This window comes from Vigna angularis, chromosome 10, assembly GCF_016808095.1.
Source record: "Vigna angularis cultivar LongXiaoDou No.4 chromosome 10, ASM1680809v1, whole genome shotgun sequence".
NCBI lineage: Eukaryota > Viridiplantae > Streptophyta > Magnoliopsida > Fabales > Fabaceae > Vigna > Vigna angularis.
The window spans coordinates 11,350,038-11,372,345 of record NC_068979.1 but is presented as its reverse complement, the minus strand read 5'-3'; the positions used below and the strand labels follow the sequence as shown (position 1 = coordinate 11,372,345).

The following is a 22,308-nucleotide window of genomic DNA, read 5'->3' as shown; positions in this document are numbered from 1 at the left end:
CATAGTTCACCTCATATAATGTTCCTCATTTATAATCTTTCACTTTTATTTTTATTTTTATCTTTCTGTCCAAGTACATAAAATCACGCCCTCTTTATAACGAGAACGAATATGAGGAACGAGACCGAAGAACTTGTCCTGTTCCAAAATAAAGTAATACCGGCTTCAAGATGAATGGACGACCTATATTACAAGGTGGCTCGACGCGGTCGGTCGACCCAGATGGACAACCTACATTAAGAAGGTTACTCGACACAGATGGGCAACCTGTATTGAGAAGGGAGTTCGACACAACCGGTCTGCACAGATAAATGACCCGTATTAACAATGGTTGCTCGACATGGTCAGTCGACATAGATGGATGATCTGTGTTACAAGGATGTTCGACACTGTTGGTCGACACAGATGAAAGATCTGTATTATCAAGGACGCTCGACACTATTGGTCGACACAGATGAAGGATCTGTATTATCAATGACGCTCGACACTATTGGTCGACACAGATGAAGGATCTGTATTATCAAAGACTTTTCCAGAAAAGAGTAAGAGCGCTTAGTGTAAGACCGAGCACTACCCAATACGATTACTATGAGTAAGATCGACACTGCTCATTATGAGCTCTAAATAAAAGACCTACATAGCTCATGCTCGACCAGAATCCTTCCCAAATGAAAGTATTCCAATTCAAAGAAGTTTACTAGAACACCAAACGGTCGAGAACCGTTTAATGTCGGACATACGTTATCATAGGGAAGTTGATATTCAAGTTTCACTTTCATTCACTCGTTTCTAAGCATGTATATTTCATAATCATACGTATCACCCATATCATACATTTCAACCAACATATATCATATTCATTCAGTACAGCAACGTTCGACCATGCATACTCAACCGACATACATTTCACACATTCCGTTCATATCATGTTTACATACAACATACAAGTATAAATTAAATTACTAAGCTTCCCTTACCTGGATAGCAGTGTAGTCCCGAAAAGCAAGGTTTTGTTCGACCTCTAACCGCGTTCTAACCTCAGGTTTCGCTCAACAACTTTCACTTAATCTAAACACCAGAAATCAGAAACAACTCAGACCTATAACCCATGCATGCAACTGAATCTTAGTTTGCATGTAACACAGAAACAAGCGTCCAGAGTCGAGCGACTTACCGGTTACAGAACTTGGATCTGTTCGGTTCAGATTGAAGCTCACGGTGCCAGGAACGTTCTTACGGTTCTGAAACGTGATCGGAGAAGAAGGTGATGAGTTACAGTAGAGAGAAGGTGAAGGTTTCTAGAGAGAAGGTGGAGAAAAATGGAGAGTTGAGTTTTGAGGAAGAAGAAGAATGCGTGTAGGTGAGTGGGAGAGATTTTCAAAAACTCAATTTTATTCAATCCACGTCAAACAGACGAACATTTCCCTCAGCCGACACCTGCACTCCCACTTCTCACTTCCTAAGCTTCTACGCGACACATGGCGCTAGTGCATGCAGTGCAAAGTGCGTTTTTAATTTACTGAGCAGTGATGTGGCGCTTATTAATGGTGACGCGACAAGGATTTGCAGTACCGATTTTCTAGGGTCTCACATTAGTTATGAAAAGTTAAATAACATTTAGTTTAACAACAAAAATATAATCAAATTTAACCAAAATAGTGTAGGCAGGGACAACACACAGATAGATCTCCATACTGGTAAGATATTGTTTGTTTTGGGTCAAGCCCTCACGAATTTGCTTTTGGTACCACTCCAAAAGGCCTCTTACCAAGGAAGATATCTTATGTGTATATATAAACATATGTCCATCTCTTATTTTATTCGATGTGGGACTTTGTTTGTACCCAACATCCTCTGGTAAGATATTGTCCGCTTTAGGTCAAGCCCTCACGGATTTGCTTTTGGTAGCACTTCAAAAGGTCTCTTACCAATGGAGGTATCTTATGTGTATATATAAACCTATGTCCATCTCTTATTTTATCCGATGGGGACTTTGTTTGTACCCAACATAACTGATAGGAAAATCTCACAATATACACACTCTGATATTTTTCTGAAATTGAGTCTTATTATTCATTGATAATTGAAGGCTTTAAATAGACGTGACACTTATAATATTACGGGAATACAAATAAAATCTGAAAATAAAATATCAACTATCTTAAAAGTAAAATCTCCTTAATCTATCACAAAATAATATTGTACCTAGATAAACCGAAAATCATAACTACGTATCCCTGTTTTATCTCTATCAAATCAAACTAAATATTACTATACCCAAAAACTAATAAAATAAGATTTAAAAAAAATTATTGATAAAACCTTAATTTAAGTTTATCCCAACAAACTCCCCCGTAAACTTAAATTCTTCCTTCCTTCATTCCATTTTCCATGTGCATCATCCTACACTAGGTTTGCTTCTTTCAATCAGATTTGACTTATTCTTTTTCCTTATGACCCTCCTATCTTTTACCTTGGTTGACCTCTTTGTTATGCTCGATTTCTCAATAACTTTGACCAACTCATTTCTAACCTTAGGCGATTTCTCAACAATCTTGGCCAACATCTTCATCGAGTTATTCTCGACATATTTCTCTTCGTTTGGTTCAAGAACACTAGATGCTTTCTCTTCCTTTTCAAGAGTCGTCTTCTTCAACTTCTCAAGCTCAACCCTCTGTTTATTCATAATTTCATTAGCTTCATCTAGAAGCCTCCCTATCCACTGAATCTCTTCATCATTTTGTTGGAGTTCTTTCTCCAGGTTTTCCTTCTCCAAAATTGTTGCATCCTTTACCAAGATTATTTCATCCATTGTTGGGATTGGGCTCTCCATGTCCATTGCATCCGAGCTCTTTGCCATCAACAAGATTCCACACTCTTCTTCAACATCTTCAGTAACGAGATTCGTCTCCCCCTTTGTCTCGATCTTGCAATACTTTGCAATATGACCAACCTTGCCACAGTTGTAGCACTTGCTTAATCTACACTCGTTTTCATAGTGGTCATACTTGCCACACTTAAAACACTCAACTCCTGATCGATCTCCTCGGCCTTTTCCTTGTCCTCGGTCATGCCAATTCTGCTGACCGGTTTGCTCTTCATTATCATTCTCAAAATTACCTCGGCCACGTCCACCTCATCCTCGGCTTCCTCGCCATCTACTGTTAAGACCTCGGCTCTGAGTAATCCGAGATTTATTCGAGTCAAACTGTACCTGCAGTGCTTGATCATCGGGTTCCCTCTTTTTCTTTTTCTTCCACAATTCGTGGGTTTTTAATGACCCAGCTAACTCCTCGACAACGAGAGTTGACAAATCCTTTGTCTCTTCAATAGTGACCACGATGCTTTCAAAATCATCCGTCAAATTTCTCAAGATCTTTTCCGCAACCCGGTTAGGAGGAACCTCTTCTCCGTTCATTCCGAGTTGGTTGGCCATCTTCTGCACTCAAGCTATAAACTCATCAACTCCCTCATTTTCATCCATCTCCATATGTTCAAACTCTCTTCTGAGATCTTGTACTCGGACCTGCTTCACGCGGGTATCTCCTTTGTATGCCACCTTCAGAATTTCTCATGCTTCCTTTGCTGACTTTGCATTAGCTATTTTCTTGAATCCAGATTCATCCACTACGTTATACAGAAAGTACAAAGTTGATCTGTCTTTCACTCATATCTTTTTCAATGCAGCAATTTGGTTCCCTGTCTGATGCTCACCATCCGCGGGTTCATTGTACCCATCCTCCACTATGTCCCATACATCTTGGGATCTAAGAAGAACCTTCATCTGCAAAGACTAATTGTCATAATTGGTATTTTGTGACAATTATGGCACACTCATCCCATTGACTACCTTTGTCATCTCTTTCACAAAAAAATCAAGCACTCACTTTTTCTCTCACGGTGTTTGACTCTCTCATATCTCTCTTTTCTCTCTCTCGGTACTCAGACCATAAAGCTCTGATACCACTGATGGGAAAATCTCACAATATACACACTCTGATATTTTCCCGAAATTGAGTCTTGTTATTCATAGATAATTGAAGGCTTTAAATAGCCGCTACACTTACAATATTACGGGAATAAAAATAAAATCTAAAAATAAAATATCAACTATCTTAAAAATAAAATCTCCTTAATCTATCAAAAAATAATATTTGTACCTAGATAAACCGAAAATTATAAATACGTATCCCTGTTTTATCTCTATCAAATCAAACTAAATATTACTATACCCAAAAGCTAATAAAATAAGATTTAAACAAAATTATTGGTAAAATTCTAATTTAAGTTTATCTCAACAAATAGGTCATCCACTAACACTAGTAAAAAAAATGATATTGAATTCAAAATTTAACCAATTTTTTTTTTCATTATATACCTTAATTCACACCATGTCAATGGAAATACGTTCATGTAGTGTTAAAAGAAATTAAATTTGTTTATGTTGTGTTAACTTTTTTCAACAGAAATACTTTTGTAAAAAGAGATAAAAGTTGAAGACTTTATATCGTAAAAAGGAGGAGCCATGGCCCAATTCCAAAGTGTAGTTTGTTGTTTTGGACGTTATGTGACGTTGATGGGTTGATCCGATAAGAAGAAGAAAGTAAGCCCAATAATTAAAATAATCTGGCCTGCCTAATTATTAAAAGACAAAATGATTATTCACAACAACAAAAATATCAATTAAAATTCCTTTATATAACATTAAGTGAATTTTTTTCTTACTAAGAAAAAAAATTATAAATTTGACTTAGTGGTAGGTGAGAACTCATGGCCTCCCTTAATATATATATATATATATATATATATATATATATATATATATATATATATATATATATATGTATGGGTGAAAATATATAATTGGTAAGATTTTTTTTTTGAATTTTTAAACGTGTTCTTGTAGATGGAAAGTACACTACAAATATTTTACAAGAAGTTTTTTCTGTCTTCACTCTTCAACCTCTTAGTTAATATGTGTTTAGATTCAAATATCATCCTAAGCCTGTAAATACTAGTGTAAAAAAATGATTTAAATTCGTTTAACAAATTTTGATTTCAAGAAAAAATGAAGTCTTTCAAAATGTGATGATATTTTTGTAAGACTTTATTTTGGATGTGAAAGTATAAACTTGAGTTTAACCTAGAATCAAAGCCTATACCAATATGCATAGGTTAAATTTGTGAAAGGTCGTTGTTTCATTGCACCGTTGCATTCTTCTCCTTTGTCGTTGTAATTTTGTATTTTCCTTTATTATAGCCTTCGTTGAGTATTTTTTTTGTCTTTATTATCGTTTATCTTTCTTTTTGTTTCTCGCTTATCTTTTCCTTTCGTTCTTGTTTTTCTCTTCTTTTGCTAACCTTGTTTTCTTCTTGTTTTGGTGTCGTTACTACATTTCGAAGGTCGTTGTCATCTTTTCGTGTTGGGGCATCGCAATATTGCAAGTTCATGTTGATTTTGATCTGTTGTGTTTGACACCACAACGTTGTTGTTGTCTTGGTTGTTGGTTCACGTTTGAGTGGTTATTCTTGATCTTTCTCGTTCTTACTCTCACTCTTACTCTTGTTCTCGTTCTTGCTATTGTTTTAATTTTATTTTATTTTTTTAATCACTTTATGTTTTGGTTGTCTTACCAACCAAAGCCTGAAGTATAAACTTCGATTAGGAACAAAAGCTTAAACTTCTCCTTTTTTACTTCGTGGATAAATTTTGGTTGTAGAATCAAAATATAATAAAGAAAAAATTGGTGTTCGATAACATTGATACTTTCGAGCTTTGGTGTGGTTGTTTTAGTGAATACAATTAACTTTTCCTAGCTTCTACCTTTAGTTTATCCTTAAATTTATCTTGTTTTTGTATCCTTTATATGTTTGAGTTGTTTTTGTATAGGAATCAACTATGATGGAGGAAAATAGACTAGACTTCAACGAAGCATAATTGGATAAGAAAATATTGATTTTGAGGTAAATACCTATGTCGAGCGCTATAGGAATCGCTCCCAACTCTATAAAATCAAAAAGAAAATTTAGCTATAGAGTATTAGAGGGCTAAGTGGTGGCTTCACAGAGGTTGTTGTTTCACATTTTAATTGATGGCGCCTAGTGTTAATGAGATGACATTAGGTGGTAACGTCGCTGACATGGAAAAATTGGGTATTTGTACATGTCTTCTTGAGTCATTCTTTTCCTCCCACAATTTTTCTTCATCTAGAGCGACTAAGAGAGGTGCTTAGAGCTCGTTTGGGGTGTTGGGAAGCTCTCTCACTCCTCTTTGGGTCTCCAGTCTTAATTCATGGTGTTTTTCCCCTTTTGGGGCTGATGAGGGAGATGATCTACGAATTAGAGGTATTGATGCAAAAGGGAGCCACAATTGGAGCATGGAGCAATTGTCAAGAACCTTGGGAGATGACTTGCATCTTCTCTATCCCTTTTATTTGTAAACCCTAAGTTTTCCACTGTGGAGAATTAACTCTATTTGTTGAGATTAGATGTAATAAATTGATTTCTTGTGTATTTGTGATGTTAATACATATGTTTTTCCATTTTAATGTTAGTATTTGATTTTTATGCTTAATGTTTGCTTTGTTTTGGCCACTCATGCATGATTTATGATTCTTGAGGTGTTGGAAAATGTATTTTGAACCTAAAACTAAAATTGAGTTCTTAATAAAGGGGATAAAACATGATTCAACGAATTGTTTGTTGAGGACTCTTGAACTTAAGATTCTTGAACTTAATGCATTGCTTGTTGAGGATTCAACGAATTGAAACTTGATAAGTTATCATATGCTCTAACTCTTTAAGAATATGATTTGAGTATTATTGTAAGCTGATTTTAACTTGAATATGAAATGGAGATGTTTGTGAATGCATGAAATGAAGTCAATGAAATCTAATATTGACAATTGCATATACTCAATGTTAAATTTCTATTACACAACAACTGTTTGATAAAAATACAAAAGATGGTTTCTTTGTGTTTTTGTGAGTGTTATTTATTTGAGTTATGAATTGTGAATGTTGTCATGCTTGCACGAGTCCCTTATGGAGATACGATATTTATTACTTGCTACGTGTGATTGGTGTAGTTGTCGTTTTCATTTTAACAATGCCAAAAGTCCTTCACTAGGCTATTGATGAGGTGTGCTTATAGAAGACACTCTGACACTCACGGGTGTGTGTTAGTGAAAATAATAAATGTTGTAATAATGAATATATAATTAATTACCTCATAAACAATGCTATTTATATTAGGTTTATAGACCCTTATGTGCGCATGGACAAAATAATTACCTAATTAATTTGTATAATTATCTTAATAATATGTCTTAACTATTAACATTTTTCCTTGTTGTAGTGTGATAAGACTAATAATCTCGGTCATCACAAGATGGGATGATATCAAGTATGTATTCATGGACGTTTGAGATGATACAAAACTATGATGTGGTCGAGATACTCTTGATCACATGTAAAACAACAATTTTAATAATATAAGTCGAAACGATATTGAATGAGTTTAATATATTTTCTGATGTGTTGTCCGATATCAAACACATACAATACAAAATGTTTTTAAATTTATTTTGAATTTAAGTTATTTAAAGTATAGAATTTTAATTTTAAATTTAGCAATTGGAAATACAAAAGAATGTAACCTTTTTTATAACTATTATTGAAATTTATATTAATATTATATTTTAAGTTTCTATTTTTTATAACACTAGCCATTTAGGCTAATTTAAGAATATTTTTTGTTCACGCTTATTCAATTAATTACTTTTTCTTTCTCTATAACTATGTTTTTCACATTTTCAAAAACACAACTTTTTTTTACTTTTATATCTTCGTAATGATAAAGGAAAACTAGTGCAACTATATCTAGATTATTAAGAATAAAGATTATATAATATGTACATAATTTATTACAAATCATGATTTTTTTATTGATATTAACTATTCAAATATGATTTAATGAGGATCTATAATTATGATTTTTATTACAAGAAGACACTCTTGTATTTAAATAAAAAAGCACATCTAGCTGTTATTGTATAACCGTTAAACTATTGAGGCTTCTTATCTATAGTGAGCTCTACAAATACACTTACTTTTCTTAAGAGAGGTGTTGGAGTCTTATTGTAATGAAAGTGTTAAAATGTGTTTGAAGGAAAAATGATAAAATATTTCATCTCTAGTTTCGACCAAGATTTGTGCAAGACAAAAAACAATATCATGCTAATCCACCAAATATTTATTCATTGAAGCCTCTTATTTAACAACCAAGCACAAATTAAGTAGTAATTTTTTAATTTTTAATTTTTATTTAATTAAATTTTAAATACTTTGTAAATTTAGATATTTTAAAGTCTATTAAAAAAACCCAGTCTATAGAATACTCAAAATATTTAGTTTATTCATCTAAATGTAGTTATTATTTTTATCATTTTGTCTATCAATTAGAATTTTTCCTTTTTAATGTATTTTAATTTTTCGATCAATTTGTTTATTTTCTCTCTGTAAAAGTTAGAAAATAGCAAGTTGAAAAATATTGAAAAGAAGAAAAACAAGTTGATTGCTGTAATAAAATTATTTGACAAAAATAACAACCAAGTTTTCTCATTCACATTAAAATTAAATAGTTAAACAAGCAAATGTTTCATATATATGATTCACTCAAGTGAGTTTATCATTTGATACTCTTGTTTAACTAAACCAAGGTCATGAGTTTTAATGTTAAATGCATTAAACTTTTACTATATCCATGGAGTTAAAGTATGAAATGCTAATAAGAAAGGTGTTAGTTTCTAATAGAATTATTGCTTAGTGAATATTTTTTTAAAGGTAAAAATAAATAATTTTTACTAAATATTGTTTGTTATATGAAATTATGTGTAGTCTTTATGTAACGCCCCGGCAACTCACAGGGACCATCGACTACCCCCACAGATCACCACCAGGCTTTCCAGTGTGCTTTGTCCTCACTCGCACACTTTCCGGGAAAACTTCCCAGAAGGTCACCCATCCCAGAATTGCTGCAAGCTAAGCACGCTTAACCATGGAGTTCTTATGGGCTAGGCTACCGAAAAGCAAATGCATTTTGGTGATATGAGTAGTCAAATCAATTCCTTTAAGCTATCCTTCAACTGTATAGTCCCATACCTATACAGTCTCCAAATCCCTCTCATTCCGGTGTATGTTCGATTCATCCATGTACCCCTTCCACCCGAAGCTGCCAGGAGTCGCTCCTTGTCTGTGCCCCCTGCACCATGCTTCTTGCACCGGCGTCACTCCCCGCCCTCGTCTCCGTGCCCGGGTGTCACATGCCCACCAGCTTCCGTCTGGTTCGTCCTCGAACCACACCGTACTGGGAGAGGCTAGGCTCTGATACCATCTGTAACGTCCCAGCAACTCGCAGGGACCGTTGACTCATGTGACACCCGGGCACGGAGACGAGGGCGGGGAGTGACGCCGGTGCAAAAAGCATGGTGCAGGGGGCACAGACAAGGAGCGGCTCCTGGCAGCTTCAGGTGGAAGGGGTACATGGATGAATCGAACATACACCGGAATGAGAGGGATTTGAAGACTGTATAGGTATGGGACTATACAGTTGAAGGATAGCTTAAAGGAATTGATTTGACTACTCATATCACCAAAATGCATTTGCTTTTCGGTAGCCTGACCCATAAGAACTCCATAGTTAAGCGTGCTTAGCTTGGAGTAATTCTGGGATGGGTGACCTTCTGGAAAGTTTTCCCAGAAAGTGTGCGAGTGAGGACAAAGCACACTGGAAAGCCTGGTGGTGATCTGTGGGGGCAGTCGATGGTCCCTATGAGTTGCTGGGGCGTTACACTTTACATGTGTATGTGTTTGTGACAAGGAAAACAATAACACAATAACAAAAAATATTGAAGTATGTAACATAAAAAATTCTCCCAAACTTGGAGAGCCTAAAATAACAATAACAACATAAAATAGAAACAATACTTACAAAAGAGAATACCAATATTTTTAAAGTAAAAAAATCTTTTCAATGTAAGAAGTAAAAACTTAGGGGTACAAATCAAATATCAGTACAAGAGACTCAAATTAAAAGCATAAACACATATTTACAGTTACCCAATACATCAAAACAATAATGCTCTAATATGAAAAACAAAGAAATACAAACATAAAATAAAACAATAGTACAAAACAAATTTCTCTAACCACAAACCTTAAAGTCTTCTTGACATAGGATCAGAAAATCATATCCTTATCATGATGAACGAAAATAGTGGTAAGAATACTTGTAGTTTAAAATGTTTTTGTTCGAGGGAAAAGTACTAATGTGAAAGAATTCACACTTAAGGGTGAGATTGTTAGAAATCCAAACATAAATCTTAGTCTCACATTGAATAGATACGGAAAAAATTGAACACCATAAAAAGATTCGTAAATTCGTAAGATCTTGATTGGAAGTAGTGTTAATTCTGTGTATAGTGAATTCATGTCTTATTTGTATTGTGTTTTCCTAATAAATTCTCTTACAAGTTTGATGAAGTGATTATGAATTAAGTTAAATTATGAATTTTAGTGTTGAAATGAAATGTAATAGAGTTGTGGTATTGTATAATTTTTCTGGATGACTTACACTCATGCTTGTTGCTTGTTGTGTAGTAACTTATTATGAATTAATTGTGTATATTAACTAGGTTAGAGCCATATATTAAAAGAGATAAAACATTGTAAGTTTTCTCTAAGATTTACAGTATAGAGAGTATATCTTAGGTTGATTATCACATAACACATATTCATTTAATTTTTAATATTCTTTCGCTAAGAGTTAATTTAAAGGTCTAAAGATTCAAAATAAATTGAAAATTTAAACCAAAATGTCAAACAAGAAGATAAAAGATCAATTAACATATTCAATAATTAATAAAATAATCTTATCACAGTTTTTCAAGAATCAAATATAAAAAACTAATTTATTCAATTAATCCATTAAATTAGTCATATAAGTTAAATCAAAATATCATTAATTTAATTTGCATTTAATTATTAAATTGATGAGTGTCAAATTGTCCAAATACTTAATTTACCTAATAGTAACTCTTATCAACTTTGAAATTTATAATATTTTAATTTCTAATGTATATAATTAATTATTCAAGTAACTAAATTATTTGTGCATTGAATATTAAATGATTGAGATATTTAAAAATAATAATTGGTGAGAAAGTTATATTATAACCAGTTGTTTTTATCTTATAAATTTATTTACTTTTATTTCTTAAAAATGAGAAATTATCATAACTATTTAAAATTGTTATAATAACAAACTCTTAAACTTTTAAGATGCTTAAACCAAATGCTATTATTTTATACTAAAATTAATACCAAGGACTAGAAGTATATTTTAAATTTAAAAGAATGAAAATCAAAGAAAATTATGGTATAGGAACTAAACCTAATATCAAACATTTTATAAGAATTGAAAATATTAATTTTTGTTTCTATAAAAATTAAAAAAAACGAAAACGTTTATAATAAAAATTTATTAATTGTATACTAATTAAAAATATATTTAATAAAATTAAATTACATAATTAAATTAAATAATAATGATATACATAAATATACTATTAATTTGTTATTATCAGTTACCAGTTTTTTTATTCTTATCTATACATACATTGGTGTGCATCCAATCATATAATTTTATATAACTTTCAATTTATATAAATATTTTAAGATAAAATTAATCCATATCAACACCTATAAGTCTATTTTATAATATGTGTAAAAATAAAACAGAATTATTTATCATGATATAATATTTATAAAGCAAACTTATTAATAACTTACACAAAATACAATAATGATCACTTTCAAATACAACTTATTCTCTCAAATTATCTATGTATATAACTATTACATTTAAAACTTTTTTTCAATCCTCCACTGAAACTTAGCCTTACCATGTTTTCACCAGAGAAATCAGATACCAATAACAGTTCAAAAGATCGAAACAGATTCAAAAACTTGCAATGTGTTTAAGATTTGTGATCATTACTTAACATGAAGAGATCTTTAATTAAGATAACTAATCCTGAAATTAGAATTTTGGTGAGTTAATTAACTCATATGTGATCACGTGATCTTGTTGTGTTTTCTGAAAAGAGTAGCCAGAAGGTTCATCTTCTTGGAAGCAATGAATATTAGAAGACCAATGAGACAACATAGTGAATCGGGAAACCCTGCGATTAGCGACAAAATCGGTGGAATAAAGGGTCAAATTTCTTTGTACACATTTAAAAGTTGTCGTTAGGGTTGTTTCTGATTTGTCACACTGCTTACTAGTTATTTGTGTTCGCTGCATGCATAGCAACGTTATCAGACTGAATGAGACCCCTCTTTCTTGCCTGTCACGGGCACCCTATCATTTCTTCTGAACTATTTTGGATACAACGTTCTCATTAATTATATTTTATGTTTATTTTTTTAAATAATTAATTCACATTACATGTTTATAAACACTGTTGTTTTTCTATGTTATATTTCTTCATGTGATACCATGATGTGTTTATGTACCAAACACAAAAAGAGGGTTGTTGTTGTAACTGTCTAACCCTAATAACTTTTTGATGTCAGTCGTCTTAAGAAATGGGATAGTTACGCCAATCACGGTGCTTCAGTTACCACTTTCTTTATCTTGAAATTCTAAATTTCATAACTCTCTATCTTGAATTTCATATCTTATTTATTTTATTTTATTTATTTCAAAACATCTTTATTAACTTTAATTATGATGAAATTTTCATTTCAATCATATACTAAGATAAAATATCAATTGGATTCTTTTTATTAAAACAATTTGAAAATATTGACCACTTTGTTAGATAGGAGTTCTTTATTTCGATGACAATTTCATTCATATAATAAGAAATTCCTTTTAATCATTTTAGTGCATAGAAGAAAATCATTTGAGTCAATATAATCATAAAATGAGAAATAAACATAAATCTTTAATCTAGTATACTGAAAAAAAAAATCATAATAAAATAAAAAACATTATTCTAAGATAAACATGTATCATCAAATAATATATCACATAATCATAATAAAAGTTTTGACTTTACATGTTACTACTACTTGAATGAGATTAATTATATCATTGAATAATAATATTAAGTATCATTTAATGTACAAGATTAATTATACATGTTAAGATAATGATGATTGTTATATATGTTTGAATTATTAAACTCGAATAGATATGAGTATAAGTATTAGTTTTAATTATTCCAAGATCAGATAATTTAAGTAACAAAAATTTAGGTAAATTATTACACAAATATATAAGTTTATATATTTATATTTGTATATAAAAAACTTAATTAAGTTTTAGTTTTTATAAATTTGTGTATTTTTAACTGAATTTTTATTAATTTATTTTTTATATGTTAAGTACTTAAATTTTTTATATTGTTTAGTTACTGTAGTTTAACTTTGTTAATTAGATGATGTGACTCTTTTTTTTGTTATCTTACTTTTTAATATTTATATTTTTAGAAATATAAAATTTTGTGATTAATAAAACAATATCGTTGGTAATATAAAAATTAAATAGAGGCTGTTAAAAGTATTTAAATTTAATAGAATTAAAATCAAGCCTATATAAAATAAGTTTGTTTCAATTTAAAAGTCCAATTCTTGGTTAGTCTTTTTACTATGTATTTTTTTTATTTTAAAATTAAAATTATTCTTTTTATTTTTATTGCTATGTAATATTTATTAAATGTTTGTCTTAAACTAAAAATCAAGTCTAACAATTATAAAAACTGTTATAACTAGTACTATTATTTTGAAGCAATGTCAACAATAAATAATTCAAAAATATGTTTTTTGTTTTTCTGTAAAATGAAATGTTATGAATCGATATTAATGATTTCAAAACTTAAACAATAAAAGTAATAAATACTTTATAGAAATGAAAACAAAAATTCACACATTTCATAAAGATTACACAACAAATTTAAAGAGATTAAAAAAATTACACAAACTGAAATTAAAGCATACTTATTCTATAAAGTCAAAAATATTAATTAAACCCAAATTTTATAACATTTTTATTTTTTCTGATCATGCCCCACTAGGTCACACCCCACCCTTACCATAAATTTACCCAGTTTAATAATTTGAAAGAAGGCTAACAATGCGTTTTAATTATTTTTTAATATACTCTTATTATTAATTAAATTTTTCAAAACTGAGAAAAATGAGGGAGGTCCATTTGAAACTTAAAATTTTACTATTCTTTGACAATTTATTTTCAAATAAAATCATACATTATTATAAATTTTAACATCTCAATTATTCTTATTTTTTAAATATCATAAATAATTCATCATCACATAAAAATTATTAAAAATAAAATAAAATAATACAAAATATAAGAAACTATTTCAAATTTATGATAAAAATTACATCAATTATAAAAATATAAATAAATTATATTTATTTTAAAAAATTATAAACAAATATATAAAGACAAAACATTAAACTATTTAAATTGTTCTGTCTGAATGAAACTTGAATTAGTCACATTACCAATGATTTCTCTTTAATTAGAAACATGAAAAATTTTAAGTTACTTTTCAAGAATTCATTTCAAACAGCATCATATATAACTCGCATTTTAATAATTTCATGCTACCTATCTCATTTAATCTTCACAGCATTAAGTTCATTTCCATGAAATCATTCATTATCAAACATATGTTACTGAATAAAAGATCTGAATTAAAACAAAATATCAATTTTTTAAAAACATTGTGTAGTTTCTAAGCCTAAACAGAGACATGTATAGTATTATCTGCGAATTGGAACAGCGTAAGCCGATTTATTGCCGCGAACGTAGCGATTCACGTCATTACGGCGAACTTTCCCGCCGCGAGGAAAAGGCGATATAAAAAAAAATCAAAGTAAAAAGATTAGTCCCTTTAATTAAATTTTCTTTTTTGTGCCTTTTCAATTCTCTTATCTTATGCATACGATCATTGAGACATAGATAGAGACAATCACAAAACCACGACAACAGAGAATGATAAGAAAGAAGACTAACATTCTACCTTTGTAAGGTAACATTACATTCTTAGCAAAATCACACAGAAAAAAAAAAAAGAAAAACATGCCACTCTGTTTAGAGAAAATCCTTTCTCATTAGCACATGAAAGCCTCTCTTGCAAAGTGCTCTCTTACTCATCACAATCAAACAAAACCCAACTCTAAAACTTTAATTTTTTAAATAAAGTTTATTAATTGATGCTCAATAAAGTCAAACAACAGCAAAGAACCCAGCTTTTTTTATTTCCACCCTGCAATAAAGAATTGGAGTTACCAAGAATCAGTTATTCTTTCCCTTCTCATTCTTCTATTCAATTCTCTTCCTCTTGAACACCCCATCTCTTTTCTCTCTCGCTCTCTCTCTCTCTGGACTCTTTTGCTTTCTGCAATGGCAACCCTTGCAGACATTGGTGTCTCAGCTACCATCAACATTCTCTCGGCCTTTGCTTTCTTGCTGGCTTTTGCTCTGCTGAGAATCCAACCCATCAATGATAGGGTCTACTTTCCCAAGTGGTATCTCAGTGGAGGGAGAAGTAGTCCTAGGAGTTCTGGGAATTTTGTGGGCAAGTTTGTGAACCTCAATTTCAAGACTTACCTTACCTTCCTGAATTGGATGCCACAGGCTCTCAGAATGAGTGAGTCTGAGATTATTAGCCATGCTGGCCTTGACTCTGCTGCTTTCCTTAGAATCTACACTCTGGGGTACTCCTCTCTCCTTTTACACCATTCGCATCAGCTTTCACTTTTCCTTTAAATATTAACCACGTCTCTTTCGTCTCTACTGTTGACTCCATTGTTGTGTTGTTTGTTTTCAACAAGCAATTGCTGCTTTCAGCTCAACTCAATAAAATTACCATTTTTTTTCCTTATCCATCGTAGAAGATTGTATTTGTAAGCATACTCTGTATTTTTTTAATTCAATGTGCCAAATTCTGTGAATTGTGTGATTGATGTGATGGATTATCGTGCGGCGACCATGCTTGCAATTTGTTCCTTTTTTTTATCATCTTAATGCAAAAGTTTTAAACTTTAGTCAAATCAAGACACTGACTACTTTTTTTACATTTATTTTTATCATTGGAAAAAAAGAGACTGAACTTACATGCTGTTGTGTTTCTGGGAATTGTAATTTTTTTTGCTGGGGAATTGTTGCGATGCATTGTTGCTGCGCGGCAACTATGTTTGGAAAATTGCTCTTCTTCGAAAAATGTTAAGCATTCGGTTGTTGATTGAATTTGTATTTCCATGCGTTTGATTATCAAATAGATTCTAGAGTTATGCCGTGTGGTTGTCAACTTTCTTTTTGGTTTTGCCAGCTTTTGTTAAATCTCTTCCGTGGAAGCTTCACCTTCTACGGTGTTGTCCAATTTTCTACGTTTTCCACTTGTCCTTGTGCTCCTCCCTCTGTTTCTGTTTTCTGTCAACTTTTATCTGTTGCATGTGAAAGATGCACCTTTTTTTCTGTCTATCGTATTTATGAATGTAATCTTTTGATGTGAACTTTGGAGGCATGACTTTCAGATCGTGAAAAGAGAGATAAGCGTCTCCTTTTCAACTTCTTGTTAATGTCGAAATTACTGTACTGGGTTACTAGTAATCTGACTAATTTTTATCTCTTTCTTTTCAGCTTGAAGATTTTTGTTCCAATCACAATTGTGGCGCTCCTCATTCTTATACCAGTCAACGTATCAAGTGGAACGTTATTTTTCCTGAAGAAGGAATTGGTAGTGAGTGATATTGATAAACTCTCAATATCAAATGTTCCTACTGAATCTATAAGGTATGTTTCCTTAAACTCCCCCCAAAAATTAAACAAATAATTCAGAACTTTCTTTATGAAGTAATGCTTCGCTTGAGGTCCAAGTTTTGTGTTTTCTTCTCTTGACTTTAACTACTCGCATCACCCAAGGATTAAAGTTTTATTGAGAAAAATATAATTGTGGCATATATCTTATATTGTCTCAGGATACATGGTGTGACAGCAAACCAGAAGACTGAGTTTAACTGTTTGTGAAAATCATTTCAATAATTCTTCTAAGGAAATTTTTACATATATCTTCAAGAAATCATGAGATATCAATCAGGCATGGTGTACTACTATTTATCGTCTCAAGTAATTTGTAATGCTGAACTATTATGATCCATGTTTTAAAACAGATTTCAGACGTATCTAGCTACAGTTTAATTTTCTTTCATCAAAGAGTTCATTTTTTTAATCATATGCCAGTGAAACAAAATAGATATAAATTTTTGCAATGTCTGGTTAACTAGTGTCATGACAACTAACCCATAAAGGTTCCATTGAAAAGGAATCGTATTCAATTCCTGATATCTAATATCCTCTATTTAAATATTTTCTTTTCATCTCCCTGTCTCTCTTGTTTTGGTTAAATCTTGTATTGTTTATTTTTATGTGTATTGCAACCTACATTACATTGTCACGATAGTAATTTTGTGTTATCAATTAGCTAACGGCTGGAATTATAAATTTCAGATTTTTTGTTCACATAGCATTGGAATACCTGTTCACATTATGGATTTGTTTTCTGCTGTACAAAGAATATGATTATGTCGCAACAATGAGATTGCATTTCATGGCATCACAACGCAGGCGTGTGGAGCAATTCACAGTAAGTTAAAAATCTTAATTCATTTTTCATCGGGTGGAATAAAATTGAGATTGTCTGTTATTGTTAGAAAGCATTTCTTGGAGCTCTTCAGTCCTCACCATTTTTCAATTGCAGTGAAGTGTCTGGTCCTTTTTTATTTTTTTTTATGTATTATGGTAAGGCTTGGATTGTTCATTTCATCAGTTTATCTTTTACTAGTTAGCAAAGAATTCATTGGGCCCATTCTCACATTATGAATGCTGCTTAAAATGCTCCAAGTATCCTTAGACAGTTTGTAAATAGAATTACTTGCATTTCCCGAGTTCTTCATTAGGCTTGTGAGAATAAGATCATGGAGAAGATGCAACTCTGGCTGTGCTTCTTTGTCATTCTTTTCAAGGAGCTAATTTTCAGTTTCTAGCTTTGAATCCATTCTTGGTACTTGAAAAATGTGGCTTGTATGGGGTTGATGCTTACACTGAATTCTTAATATCCAAGATGCTATGGTTTTAGAATAGAATACTTTTCAGCTTGTATTGTCACACCTATGAATGCTTATCTCCTCTAGTTTTCTTTAACCATCTTTTCAAATCTTCATGGTTTGCATTCTTCTTACAGGTAGTTGTCAGGAATATCCCTCACATGCCTGGTCACGCAGTATCAGATTCTGTGGAGGGCTTCTTTAAAACAAACCACCCAGATCATTATATTGGACACCAGGTAATCATTTTAATTACATTCTTAATTGGCGAAGTTTATTAAAGATAAACTGATAAGGGAATTTATACATGTTAATGTTGATTTATTTTAACTCAGCAGAATATATTTCTTTACATTAAATGATTCATATTGTTATGCACTCATTTTATTCAGGCTGTCTACAATGCAAACAAATTTGCTAAACTTGCAAAAAGAAGAGAAAGACTCCAAAATTGGCTGGACTATTACCAGCTTAAGTCTGAGAGACATCCTGGCAAGAGGTCCACTATCAAGGTATGTAATTGCTAAGAATGTAAGTGGTACAATGTGACAAATAATCTGTTTGGTTGGAACCTGAATCTGACATTGTTATTTTTCCCTTTAGACTGGACTTTTTGGTCTTTGGGGTGGAAAAGTTGATGCTGTTGAGTACTACAAACATGCAATTAAGGAACTTGATAACGTGGTAAGTTGGGTTTGTTTCTCTTTTCTGTGGCATATTACCTTTATCAGGTTTTTCCTTTTTTGATTTTGAACTATGTACATGGTAATTTTCTGTGTCCTTAAGCTAATACACATGCATTCACTATTGAAATTGAGATACTTTAATATAGCTATACTGCATACCATATGCAGATGACATTGGAACGCCAGAAAATTATAAAAGATCCCAAAGCTATTTTACCAGTTGCTTTTCTTTCATTCAATTCCCGTTGGGGAGCATCAGTTTGTGCACAAACCCAACAAAGCAAGAATCCAACTCTTTGGCTAACTGATTGGGCTCCAGAGCCACGTGATGTATACTGGCGGAACTTGGCCATACCATTTGTTTCTTTAAGCATCAGGAGGCTTGTAATATCATTGTCTGTGTTTGCCTTGGTATTCTTCTACATGATTCCCATTGCTTTTGTGCAATCCCTTGCCAATTTGGACGGTCTTGAAAAAGTTGCTCCTTTCCTCAGACCAGTTATAGAATTGTAAGTGAACTTAAGTTTCTTTTTGAATGTAAATAGAGAAGGTAATTAATCTAGAAGTTGATATACATTGTTATAGAATTTCTTCATTAACTGTTTTGGCTTCTTTGGTAGAATATATAATGCTCAATCTTGATTTGTTAGTTTAGGTTTTTGGAATTAATCAGGACTGCAGTAATAAATGATGCAAATGTCTGGAAGGCATTAGAATTGACTATTTTACCTTAGTGCAAAGCACATATTCGTTATCTTCTATTTTAGAAATCACTCAAGAGATTGATTTATCTTATTTGGTTTTGTAAATTCATCTATCTTTTTTATACACTATTTTCTTCATTTATTCTGTTTTGATGAATTTTCAGTAGTAAAATTAAAATATATGGTAAACTGTATACTTTACTGGCTCAAATGTCTTGTTGTTAGCTTAACAGAGATTTTTTGGCTTTTGACAGCAATTTCATCAAGTCCTTTCTTCAAGGTTTTCTTCCTGGTTTGGCTCTTAAAGTATTTTTGTACATTCTACCAACGGTTCTGATGATCATGTCAAAAATTGAGGGATATATTGCACTGTCAACACTTGAGCGGAAGACAGCTGCAAAATATTATTACTTTATGCTGGTGAATGTTTTCTTGGGAAGCATAGTCACTGGGACTGCATTTCAACAACTGCATGCTTTCCTGCACCAGTCACCTACACAGTATGTCTTTAATTGAGCAGTTTTGAGTTAAAGCAATGTCTGACTGGCTATATATTGTGTTAGATCTGTTCTAATCTTGCAGCAACGTTCCAGTTTCATATATTTAATGCAATAAATACAATAACTTTTTGTAACATTATTAAATCTTACACTGTCTGATAAATCTTGTTATTGTCTATAGGATTCCTAGAACAATTGGAGTTTCCATTCCAATGAAGGCTACCTTCTTTATAACATACATAATGGTTGATGGCTGGGCTGGAATTGCTGGTGAGATTCTAAGATTAAAGCCATTGGTTATATACCATCTCAAGAACATGTTCATAGTTAAAACAGAAAGAGATAGAGGAAAGGCCATGAACCCTGGGAGTGTGGACTTTCCAGAGACTATTCCAAGTCTTCAACTATACTTCCTTCTTGGAATTGTGTACGCTGTGGTGACACCAATCCTTCTTCCCTTCATACTAGTCTTCTTTGCCTTTGCATATTTGGTTTATCGTCATCAGGTCAGTGTCTCTGCTAGTGTGATCTTAAAACATGCCTTGTTTTGCTAATTGGACTTACAGTAGCTTGAAGATTTCTTAGAACCATAGCATAATTTCTAGAACAAGCATGTTTCATGTAATCTGTACGAGGGCATATTGCTCATGAGCTTGTAACATTTTTGTGTGTCAATTCAATGAAACAGGATGTGGTGATGTGTAATCTAAATATAACTTCACATGATGTTTAACTATGCAGATAATCAATGTCTACAACCAACAGTATGAAAGTGCTGCTGCATTTTGGCCACTAGTTCACAGCCGGATCATTGCAAGCATGCTAATATCCCAGTTTCTTCTGTTGGGATTGCTCAGCACCAAAAAGGCAGCTAAATCCACACCTTTGCTTGTTATATTACCAATATTGACATTTGCATTCCACAAGTATTGCCAGAGACGTTTTGAGCCAGCATTTCGGAAGTACCCTATTGAGGTAAGATATGAACCATGCAAAACCTTTGGAATAGTGTAGAATTCTCTACACTAAACTTCCTTTTGTTCTTCTCCGAAGTTGGCTACATGACACTTAAGATGGTTGCATGAAAACTGATTTCTCTTGATCTATTCAGGAAGCAATGTCAAAGGATATGTTGGAGAAGAGCACAGAACCTGACTTGAACATAAAAGCTTATTTGGCCGATGCTTACTTGCATCCAATCTTCAGGTCATTTGAGGTTGAAGAAGAGGAATTGATTGAAGTCAGAGTAGATAAACATCAAACCAATGTTGCTGCTGCTAGTTCTCCATCGAGTGAGCCTAGTTCACCCTCCCCACCCCATCATCTGCATCAATCATTACCAGCCCATCATCTGCATCTACCATCACCACCCCATCATTTGCATGAACCATCCCCACCCGATCATTTGCATCTACAATCACCACCACCCCATCATTTGCCTGAATCATCATCACCGCCCCATCATTTGCCTGAACCCTCCCTACCCCATCATTTGCCTGAACTAATCCCACCCAATCATCATTTACATGAACCCTCGCTACCCTATCATATCCATCAACCCTTTCCACCACCTCCATATAATGAGTATCCACCAGGTTATTACTACCAATACCATCCTCCATCTCCTCCTCATCATGTTTATCAGTACTAAGTTCAGCCCTGAACTCAACTCATGCATTGTTGGGAATAATCTAAGTGCGAATCAAAGTTGGTAAACCCAGCATGCATGCCAATGAACCAGGTTGCTTGAGACTTGCCGAAAGTTTAGTATTTCAGTGGACTTAGATCTGTTTTGGTTTCTTAGCTATCCATTTCAAGTGTAAATGATTTTTCTCCTTACATGTAAATGGTTTGGTTTCATCCAAATTTGGGCTAGCAGGATTTTACTTCTAGGGAGATTTCAATGTTATTCTGATAAATAAGTTATTGTATCACCTTGAATTTTGCATTTATGAAAGTTATTCAATTTATGCTCTCTTTGGATTCAATTTAGTAAGTATTATAGTATGATGTTTTTAATAGAATGATCTCCATGACATTAAAGTAAGTGACAATATAGAAATAAATTTTGTTTTCTAATTTTTAGATTTTAGGTTCATACTCCACTAATTTTATCGAGTGAGAAGGGGATTTTATTAGATTTGAACTTGGAAGGGAATCAAAATAACCCACCATTTACTTTTTGGCAAGGAGCTGGTAAATCATAGCCTTTTTTTA

General features: G+C 32.3%; 1 protein-coding gene across 1 annotated transcript; it reads left to right on the top strand.

Annotated features, from left to right (window-relative positions):
- The first annotated feature begins 15,403 nt into the window (after nucleotides 1-15,403).
- LOC108335947 (CSC1-like protein At1g32090) lies at nucleotides 15,404-22,065 on the top strand. Its single transcript, XM_017572181.2, has 11 exons — nucleotides 15,404-15,813; nucleotides 16,739-16,891; nucleotides 17,606-17,741; nucleotides 18,339-18,440; nucleotides 18,594-18,713; nucleotides 18,805-18,885; nucleotides 19,056-19,396; nucleotides 19,846-20,091; nucleotides 20,273-20,597; nucleotides 20,833-21,066; nucleotides 21,203-22,065. Exons 1-11 carry the CDS (start codon nucleotides 15,500-15,502, stop codon nucleotides 21,740-21,742), a joined length of 2,592 nt encoding a protein of 863 aa, XP_017427670.1. The 5' UTR covers nucleotides 15,404-15,499; the 3' UTR covers nucleotides 21,743-22,065.
- The last annotated feature ends 243 nt before the right edge of the window (nucleotides 22,066-22,308 follow it).

What these genes read in the sequence shown, in the direction of transcription:
- LOC108335947 (XM_017572181.2), top strand. Translation starts at nt 15,500, where the DNA reads ATGGCAACCCTTGCAGACATTGGTGTCTCAGCTACCATCAACATTCTC. An exon ending in ATCATTATATTGGACACCAG is followed by an intron (nt 18,441 to 18,593) that starts GTAATCATTTTA and finishes CATTTTATTCAG; the next exon opens with GCTGTCTACAATGCAAACAA. An exon ending in TTCGGAAGTACCCTATTGAG is followed by an intron (nt 21,067 to 21,202) that starts GTAAGATATGAA and finishes TGATCTATTCAG; the next exon opens with GAAGCAATGTCAAAGGATAT.